General features: G+C 34.8%; 1 protein-coding gene and 1 long non-coding RNA gene across 4 annotated transcripts; one reads left to right on the forward strand and one right to left on the reverse strand.

Moving 5' to 3' along the window:
* Window positions 1–1,253: 1,253 nt before the first annotated feature.
* Window positions 1,254–3,680, reverse strand: LOC131644949 (uncharacterized). 2 transcript variants are annotated; one of them, XR_009296805.1, is made up of 5 exons: window positions 2,983–3,680; window positions 2,823–2,874; window positions 2,327–2,410; window positions 2,013–2,189; window positions 1,254–1,883 (listed from the first exon to the last, which is right to left on the reverse strand). It is a non-coding gene; the product is annotated as an uncharacterized LOC131644949 (long non-coding RNA). The 2 variants fall into 2 exon arrangements; XR_009296804.1 differs by having other exon boundaries at window positions 2,823–2,891.
* Window positions 3,681–3,907: 227 nt separating this feature from the next.
* LOC131644948 (dormancy-associated protein 1) lies at window positions 3,908–4,810 on the forward strand. Of its 2 annotated transcripts, none has more exons than XM_058915577.1 (3): window positions 3,908–4,066; window positions 4,216–4,446; window positions 4,548–4,810. In XM_058915577.1, exons 1-3 carry the CDS (start codon window positions 3,976–3,978, stop codon window positions 4,589–4,591), a joined length of 366 nt encoding a protein of 121 aa, XP_058771560.1. In that variant the 5' UTR covers window positions 3,908–3,975; the 3' UTR covers window positions 4,592–4,810. The 2 variants fall into 2 exon arrangements, with proteins under 2 accessions (XP_058771560.1, XP_058771561.1); XM_058915578.1 differs by having other exon boundaries at window positions 4,216–4,423.
* The last annotated feature ends 5,620 nt before the right edge of the window (window positions 4,811–10,430 follow it).

A 10,430-nucleotide genomic window follows, 5' to 3' on the forward strand; every position in this document is an offset into this window, starting at 1 on the left:
GTAAAATTATATAATTATTAAACCGGTGAAATTAGATAGTTCGATCTCTAAAACAAAATCAAGACACCTAATAAATTTCGAAATTTCAAAATATTATAATTTTACAAATTCAGTCTTTAAATTCAAATTTTAAACATAATCATCACACACAACAAATTAAATAATACGTAATACAAAACAAAATAAATTTTAAACAAAGTTTAATTGAAACATAAACTAAATAATAAAATAAGTACACTCTTTAATAAATTTAATTTTAACGAGGAAAAGTTGGTCCAATTAATTTAGGAACAAAATCTTAAATTTTAATTTTATAACTTATCCATCGATTTTCCTAAATTGTCGGTTTGTCACTTTTACTAATTTTGGTTGGTTCAACTCTCACTGTCCAATAATCAAATCAGACTAATGACGTTTCAAATTTCCTATTTGACTTATTAGATCAATTCGATTTTTGAAACACTCTTATCTCCTCTCAAATTTCTCTCATTTTTATATTCACTAATCCCTCATATTTGATAAATTATTTTTATTATAAATAAAATATTGCCTTAAATAATAATATTTTTTATTTTTAATATATTTAATTTATAATTACTTTTGTATTTAGCCACATTAATGTGTATTGTCAGGATCCGGCTCTCCCTCCTAAATCATATAATTGCTCAAAACTTATCAATTTACTTCTAGTTCTAACTTCTAAGTACAAGATAAATGCAAATGCAAATAAAGTTTAAATTAAATCTCTTTTAACATTGTTCATGAAATCAATATTTCTTTATTGTTGGTTGATTGCCACCCATTAAACTATACTAGGGGTGGACATCGGTTCGGACCGGTTTGGGTTCGGGCCCAAAACCCCAATCCGGCCCAACCCTCGGATGACATATCTTGGCCCAATTCCGACCATTTTTATCATCGGTTTTTTTGGGTTCGGGTTGAACCGGGTTCGGGTAACTGGATCGGTTAATTTCGGATATCAGTTTCAGTTGGGCCTATAAAAAATCCAACCCAGACAGAAATTTCAATACATTTTTTCTATTTTTTTAATTTTTATTATTAGCAAATTTATCATTGGACCACTCAAATTTCAAGCCCAACTACAATCAAATATGATTTTTATTTTAATTTTAAAATTAAAAAAATTAACTATATTTTATAATAATAACTATAGAATATTTGGATAAAAATACAAATTATTTCCAAAAAGGAGCTATTTTGTTCCATTTTTTCATACGACAGATTCCATTTTTTTTAAAATGGCTAAATTACAACCCAATATGGTTATTTTAATTTAGAGCATTCTTGTGTTCCATTTTCCCATACAAAATACTAAATCATCAAAAATACAAAATATAATAAGATAGTTTTGAAACAAAAATCTCCCATAAGAACTTCACTGTTTAAATCATCTTTGAGGCCCTGATTTAAAATATCTGCCACTAAAACTCCAAAGTTTAAATCAAAATATTCTGGAAATTGTGATTCCAAGTAAAAAGGCCTCATGAATGTGTTTCCAAGTCTAGTAGCAGCAATATTAAAACACTCAAGTTCACCACCACCACTGGAGTCTCTACCATCATGGTTAGAGAAGTCAATTTTTTGCAGATACTTTTCCGGTATAATCAAGAACATATGGACTTAGATGAACACTTGGTAATATGGTTATAAATAACACTTGGCAACAAACTAATAAGAAGAAGAATACAGAATTTTAAACAAAATATATCAAAAAACACAAAAAACGACCAAGTAATATACTGTTTAGTTTCATGTTGCAACTAACAATATCACAAAATCGGTTTCTTACCAATTTTTAGAGTAACCAAATATGTATCTGGGACTCAACCATTCACCATATGTTATAGTTTGTTTGCTAAGCCCTGAAAGTTTAAGACACAATATAAAAAGTCAATTGAAAATTACAAGGGACAAAAAAAATACTTGGAAGTTGAAGACTAGAATTAGAAGTTGAAGGCATAACTTGTAAGTGGGAATATAACATATCTTACTCATAATTTTGATCAACACAGCAAACATAAGTTGTCTTGCTTGAACTCCATAATCTCTTGTCTTGCTTGAACTCCATAATCTCTTCCTTATATGTCCATCATCAAGGCCTCTCTTTTAACAAGAGATTACCACCAACATCCTTAAAATAGCATTCACCTCTCTGCTATGCTTTCACTCTTACCTTACACAAAATTAAAAACAAAATTAGAGGAAAAATAAATGAGTACTTATCTAACCAGTGAAGAATCTAATGAGAGTATTAGAATTTGCTTCATTCACTAAGTTTTTCAACAAAAATAACAACATATCATACCAAATCTGAGAATCTAATGAGATATAGAGCTTGCTTCATTCAGTGATATCCCTCTTATCTGCCTCAGAGCTGAAAATATTGAATCTAACAACAATGATTTTATTAGCAAAACAGGAAATAAATCAAATCAGAGTATATGAAACAAGAACAATGATAATGATTTTAAAGTGAAACTGAATCAAAACACAGAATAAACATTTAAAATAAAATTTTCAAAACCCATTTTTGTTCAAACCCACTTCAGTCTACAAAAATGTTGTTGTTCACAATATTTTCACAACAAGAAACCATAAAGTTAACTATATTTTCAATTGAGTACACAAAGATCTATAAATCTAAACAAAAATAGAAGACATTCCAGTGAACTTCACAACAGAGTTAACTATAAACATCAACGAAACCATTAGTCCATTCTACAATGATAAACAAATGAACAAAAATACAGTGGCAATGTCGATCTTGAACAAAAAGAATCAACCAGGAACACTAAACTAACCTCCTCTATAGTAAGAAGGCTCTGATTCAACACAGAAATGAGGTATAAACACCTGCATAAAAGACATAGCTGTAACATATTATAACATAAATGTTAGTGAAACAAATCAAACCGTAACAAAATAGTATCTATGAGATTAACAAATCACAAGATATTATACCTTTTAGACAAATAGTAGGAAGATGTTCTTCAAGTGTTCTGAAAGAGCGTAGTATCCAATCTCTCACAACAAATATTTATTGTGATATTTTCTGAATTTGGGGGCTAGGGTTTGGGTTTCAAAACTAATATGTATGTAAGGATGATATTGGGAGAAGAGATTGAGAAGGAGAGATGAATATGGCGGTGATGAAAACATGGTGGAGGTTGTATTCCTCTAAGATGAAGTTGAACAAATGAGAGCTGTGAGGGGGGCGGCGCTGTTTAGAAGAAGAAGAAAAATGAACAAGAAACCCTAATAATGTTAATAAATAGTAAAGTAGTAACTGAGTTCGGTCGGATTCGGTCACCGATGGGCCTAATATTTCCAACCGATCCGAACCGAAGTAGCCCATTAATATCCAAACCATTCACCCGTTAGACCCGATAATCCGATGTAGCCCGATCCGAACAGAAAAATTAACTTCGGACCGATCGGATTTCCTCGGTTCAGCTTCTCTTGTCCAGCCCTAAACTATACTATATCAATTCAATAGTCATAAATAAATATTCAAATAAGCAAGCAAAATGCTGCCGACGTCAATCCTATACAATAATACCATACCAATCTAATACCTACATCTTCCTAAAAGAAAACATATCAACAATCAATCAGTGTATATCCATATCTTCAATCCCGGTGGACCCCACATTCATACACTAACAATAGGACAAAACAAAAGATAAACCAAGTGCCCTTTTTTCACTCCAAGGTGACCCACAATCCACTACATCCTCTGTCCCATATTTCACCAAGATATTATAAACCGGGTCCCACTTTTCATCCTTATCCATTTTCCACCCTTTCTATTTTACCATATTGCCACTCACACATCACACTTGTAACCAAAATAACACTTGATCCAATTTTAACCCTAGATATTTTAAGCATCACTCTCCCTATATATAATAACCTCACTCATATCACATATTATCATCAACCTCTTCCATCAAAATGTTAGACAAACTTTGGGATGATATTGTTGCTGGCCCTCAACCAGAACGTGGCCTTGAAAAGCTTAGAAAACTCACCACCAACATCAAAGGTAGTACTACTAACGATATGAATTTAAAATCCGCACATATGATGATTTACACAACTATCAATTGAGCTGCTTTAACGAAAAAATTTAATATAATAGATTCATGATATTATATTATTATTGAGATTGTATTAATTTGAATTTGGACGTAGATGATGGAGGAAGTAGTCAATTAACGAGGAGCACGTCGATTCCGACGACACCGACGACACCGGTGACACCGACAACGCCGTCATCGGCGCGTAAAGTTGACAACGTTTGGAGGAGCGTGTTCAATCCCGGGAGTAACTCTGCTACCAAGACAATTGGTGCACATGTTTTCGACAAGCCACTTCCCAATACTCCCACTGTCTATGATTGGTACATAATCTCCTCCATGATTGGTACATAGTTTTGTTTTGTTTTAGCCGTTAGATCTTGAGAGTCTTTGATCTACGGATGAGATTTATCTGTTTGTTGATGTGATGATTGGTGTTGATTGTAGGATGTACAGTGGGGATACAAGAAGCAAGCACCGTTGATCGGTGATCAGATGGACATCAACTCTCTTGGGTTTTTTTGCATGTAAATATGTTATGTTTTGTTTATCTTCTGCCACGTGTCGTGATATCAATGGTCTGTTGCAGTTTTTTTTTAATATAAGCATCTAATATGAATCTGAATGTAAAATAGTTATAATAAATTTAATTAGCATGCTTTAATTAGTTTGTATTTAAGTTTTGTAATCTAAATATTTAATCGGTTTTTACTCGGAAAGAAAACTTGTTATTATTTCTCCAAATATTGTAACAGATGTGGTGATATAGTGAGATAAAAAACTTGAATTTGTAATGATTTTTATATTACAAATTGACTTATAATATTCATAATGAGGTGATACAAGTTTCGTCTTCATGGATTAGCACTGTCTGTTATAATAATACTAATAGTAATTTGGTGAGATGTTTACACCCTACACTAAATTGATGAATATCCGTATCCTAATCATTATATAATTTAATACTTGGAAATAATTAAAGTTTTGGGGACCAATACCAAGTCCTTTTGTAAATAATTTAATACTAGTATGATGTAACGGAGAAATTGAGAGATTTGTCTTATCCTTGTTTTGAATAGAGAGATTTATCTTATCCTTGTTTTGAATATCAATAAAAAAGACATGTCATTGATATTGATGGAATCCTTGACTTTAAAGGTCTGCTTGGAAGAGTAGAAAAAGGAAAGAGAGAGAGAGAGAGAGAAGTATAAGGCTTCTTTTGGCTATAAAGAGAAGATGAGAAGAGAGAAATAGGTAAGAGAGAGTATGATAAGACAGAAAGATGAGAGAAATAGAAGAGATTTGAGGTATTGTTTGATTTAAGAGAAAAAGAAGAGAAATAGAAGAGAGAGAAGTGTTGATATTTGTTGAAGTACAAAAATACCCTTATAATTTTAGCTTAAATAAAATAATTTATTATATTATTTATTACTTGATTTAAGGTATTATTTTTAATTACTTATTAAATTAACATATTTAATATTTCTGATTTAATTAACTAGTTAGTTTATATTATATTATAAAAAATCGTTTAACAAGGACAAACATGGAAGCACATTTCTTCATCTCATTTCTTCTCAAATTGGAGGGAATAGCAAAAGGTGTGGGTCCCACACAAATTCAGTCTCTCTCTTCTATTTCTTTTCAGTTCCAAGCAGAAGAAGTCCTATCTCTCTTCCCAATTTCTCTCTCATGTATTTCTCTCTTACATCTTTCTCTTGTTCCAAACACACAGTAAGAGAAGATTGTAATTTCTTCTGTTTGGCACATGTGAGAAATAGGGGAGAGAGAAGAAAACAGCATGGGACCCACATGATTTTTCCTCTCCTCAATTTACCAAAGAAATGATGAGAGAGAGAGCATAAAAATCATCTTTTTCCTTTTTTGTCCATTCCCTTCAAAAAAATATTTTATTAATATAAGGGTGTTTTTGTCTTTTTAAAATTAAACATATTTCTCTCTCTTCTATTTCTTTTATACTTCTCTTATAACAAACAATATATCAAATCTACTCTATTTCTCATCTATTTCTCTCTTCTTACACTCTTTCTCACCTCATTCTCTCTTCTCAATTTCATCTCATAACCAAACACACCCTAAGGGTGTCTTTGGTTGTGAAGAGAGTATGAGAAGAGAGAAAAAGGTAAGAAGAAGTGTGAAAAGAAAGAAAGAGATGATAAATAGAGTAGATTTATTGTATTGTTTGGTATATGATAGAAAGAAGAGAAATAGAAAAGATTGAAATGATAGTTATTTATGAAAGTACAAATATGCCCCTAAATAAAAAATGTCTTATACAAATTGTTAGGGGAGTTTTTTATTATGGAGCGTGTAGAACTAGACACGTTTGCGAGAGACACACCACTTATTCATCCAAAATTTTAAGGTGATAGGTGAGTGAGTTATCCCACTTATAAATGTTCAAGTCACCACATTCCTATTCAATGTGGGACTATTGTTGGAGAGTTCATTAGGAAGCGGGAAAATAATTTCTCCACTTACTCAAACTTGCATTATTATTGATCTTACTGGATCAGGAGGATCGTCAGGGCCTGCAACGTGTCAGACTTATGTGAACTGGGGGGTATACATGCGGGGTACTCCGATGCCAAAGTGAGAAGAGAGAGCAATCAGAGTGCAAGTACAAGGTAAGAGTGAGAATGATTAAAGTTACTTGACCCTCTAGTGAAAGAAGATATTAATAGCCCCTAGCGTTGGGCCAAGATCTCCATATTGGACCGGATGTCCTAGCCCAAAATGGAGACTGCCAAGATCCTACGTGTTTATTGGAGACCAGCACGTGGTCTCCATCCTGGGTCAACCGCTCCGAAGTTTCAGGGGAGACGCGGTCTTCTCGGAGGTGCTTGGACTCCGCCTTATTCGGAGGATTGTGTGGTGAAGGAACCCTACGAGGAGGAGGATCCTCGGCGAAGAGGGTAGGTGGTGGTTGTCGCACGCTCGCGAAAAATGAACAGAGTCGCCACCAATATATTTATCCCATAAGGGAAAGGAATATCAGAAAACCTAACAAAGGAAGGAACAGGGTCTTGCGACCAGAGAATCAAGGTACGGGAGTCGGTTACACAAGGGGAAGGTACTAGCACCCCTCGCGCCCATCGTACTCGATGGTATCCACCTATGTTTGTTTCTATCTGAAGGGTGTATCTATGTCTATGTCTATATGCGAATGAATGCAAAATGTAGGGAAAATAAAGAATTGTACTCGCACGGGCCCTACCCCGCTGCCTACGTATCCTTTTCAAGAATCAGAGTTACCGTAGCTCGGCTAAAGATTTTCTGTTTGTTTTTGTGTTTTTTAGTTGGGCAGAGTTAACGTTCGCGCTCTTGCATAAGGGATCGCCTATGATGCGTACGAGCGGAAATAACAGTGCCCTTAGAAAGAAGAAAAAGAGAGATTGGTTTGTGCCTTTTAGGGTAATTCCATGATGACAAAACCCACTACAAGGTCTCGCATCACTTCCTTACTTTGTGTTATATCTGACCATTTATTAGTGTTTTATGTGTTTTTGATTGGTGTTTTTTATGGGGATTTTAACTTTGTGACTTAGATCATACCAAAGAGAGTTTTTTTTTGCATATTTAGAGAATGCACATCGAGGCCTACGCCACAATCGTTTCTCTAAATAGCGGTTAAGAAATACATCGAGGCCTCACACCTCAATCATTTCTTTTCCGCTAAGTAAAAGAGATACAAAAAGAAGTTTTTTATGAATATTTAGAGAATGCACATCGAGGCCTACGCCATAATCGTTTCTCTAAATAACGGTTAAGAAATACACCGAGGCTTCACACCTCAATCATTTCTTCTCCGCTAAGTAGAAAAGAACATACATCGGGGCCTACGCCCCAATCATTTCTTTCCTACTATAAAATATAATAACGGTATGATCCTTTGTCGGTATTTATTAAGTATTTTAAAAGTTGAAAAGAAAAAGAAAATGAGAAGGGAATTATTCCTAAATTCTAGTCTAAGTTGTTTATACAAGGAAATCGAAAATAAAAAAACTATACAATTTATTAAAGGAAAACTATACATGAGATAGGTAAAAGGAAATCAATATATGACAAATAAAGTTGAGAACTACAACAAGTAAATGATACTCACAAGCACACATACATCCATCAATCCTATACAAAAAATCGAGACTAAAATTTAATTCCTAAGTCTATTAGAGAATTATTTACAAAGAAGTGTTAATCAAAGGAAATTCAAATATGTTGTGAAGAAAAAGATTTATTAAAAGGATTAAAACAATTAAGAGAAATTAACAAAAATCATGACAATTATTTAGACACCCTAAAATATCTAAACAATTTTTTTTATGTATTTTCATATGAGAGAAAAAAGATTTATGAATTAGAAGCAAAAGAACACAAAAATGGAATAAAAGCCTAATATCTAAACCGCAGGGGGGTGTATCGGTAGTTTTCTGATGAACTAAAACTATGTTAACAGCAATATGGGCCTAATTCAGGGTGGTGGGGAGAGTAAGAGTTTCGCGTGAGGCCCAGTCCAGGCACATGGTGCGCCAGCAACGGAGGGGTACGATTCTGAACATGTTACAAGGCCCAAGATCTCGTGGCCCAATACATCACTACTCCCTTTTTGTTTCAATTTGTTTCATTTGTTCTCGTATCAGCATGTATTATATTCCTTTTATTCTTCTTTTTTTTACTGCATGTGGTTTAGTATATGTATTACAACGTGACATATTAATAAAATCAATTGGTCACACTCTCACTTAAGTCACAAAATGCCAAGAGAAAAATCTGAACCAATCGTAACGCGACACCAAGAGATGCAATCATTTGAATAAGGACAAAATTTCAACACAATGGGAAATGAACGAGTACAAACTCGCCACGTATACAAAACGGAAGAAGCCATGAGGAACATGCAGACGCCGGAGCCAGGGCTCCGGTCGTCTTCTCCGACTGCCTCACGGCGGAGCTGTGCATGAATTTTCCAGAAATCAACAAAATTAATATCAATTGACTCGAAATCCCGAGCTGAGTGCAGATCTAGCATTAGTTTTCATAGATAGCACCTCTAAACCCCTGACCACAGTGCACTCAATGAACTCTACCTTCCAAGATTCCCTCAAAACGATAACAGAGCACGACATTCAAATATACTTATCGCATAGAGTCGAAACATGGCATTAAGGCGATAAACATGTTCTGATTCACCCATTCATAGCTCAGAGTTCGTAAAATGCAACATACGATCACCTCATACATTCATGCTATCATGCAAAGAAGTTTAGATTTCTTACTTGGAACAGATCCTAAGCCTCGAAGAACAGAAAACCTGCTGCTTTCTCCCTTTCGCTCCTCAGTTGACGACGACGAATACACTTCAAGATGAGACGAGACGATCTCTGAGAAGTAAACTACAAGTTGTTGGATCTTGAGATTCGAACCTTGATCTTAATACCAGATTCAGAGATGGTGATAGTTAGGGAATGCACGAAATGATGGTGATGATGATTCGAGAACGAGGAAGATAACAAGTGATTATGAGGATCATAGATCGAAAAGTGATGACGATGCCGGTTCGAGGCTTAGTAGCGTTGTTGACTCGGAGAAGAGAGAAGCGTGGTTGTGCTGGTGGCTAGATGATGAATATGAAGGATGGAAGGAGAAGGTTGTTACGGCTATGGGGTTAGTTACAGTAACAAACTGTTTGTGGAAAGAGGATGAAGGAGATGAAGGTGGTGGTGGTTTGAGTTTGTTACAAACTCATAACAAACTTGGCAGAGAGAACGGGGAGAAAGAGAGTGAGGAGAGAGAGAGAGAGAGCTTTGGAAAAATGAGAAAATCCGAGAGAGTCTGTGATTTGTGAAAGGTTTTGTGTTTATATATGAGTGTGTATGGGGTGTATGGGGTGTATGGTATAGTGTCCTGTAGTGTATCATTCTCTCATGCTCAATGAACAAGCTTGTGCCTTTGGAGCAAATACCCCACGTGACTTTTATTAACATTGCATGGCCTTGCATGGTTGCTTGGGGCAACATGTTTTGACTTGGCTATGGCAAACTGTTTTGGCAAACATTTCAAATGGCCATGTTTGTGCTATCATAGCTCTCTCAATAGGTCACCACTAGGCCCAAACTCATGATCAATGTGAAGGGAGCACATAATAGAACAAGCTTGGTGTTGCAATGATTGGGAGATATAGCTTGGAATTTATCCAAAACACATTAGAACTCACCCCTTTGTAACTAGATCTGCCTGCGTGTGTGCCCTAGGTTAGACATGGAATTTTGGCCAAAACTTGACTTAGTAGGGACACAACTTTGAGGCCTC

The sequence above is a fragment of the Vicia villosa genome, linkage group LG1 (assembly GCF_029867415.1).
Source record: "Vicia villosa cultivar HV-30 ecotype Madison, WI linkage group LG1, Vvil1.0, whole genome shotgun sequence".
Classification (NCBI taxonomy): Eukaryota; Viridiplantae; Streptophyta; class Magnoliopsida; order Fabales; family Fabaceae; genus Vicia; species Vicia villosa.

What these genes read in the sequence shown, in the direction of transcription:
- LOC131644948 (XM_058915577.1), top strand. Translation starts at nt 3,976, where the DNA reads ATGTTAGACAAACTTTGGGATGATATTGTTGCTGGCCCTCAACCAGAA. An exon ending in ACTCACCACCAACATCAAAG is followed by an intron (nt 4,067 to 4,215) that starts GTAGTACTACTA and finishes ATTTGGACGTAG; the next exon opens with ATGATGGAGGAAGTAGTCAA. An exon ending in CATAATCTCCTCCATGATTG is followed by an intron (nt 4,447 to 4,547) that starts GTACATAGTTTT and finishes TGTTGATTGTAG; the next exon opens with GATGTACAGTGGGGATACAA.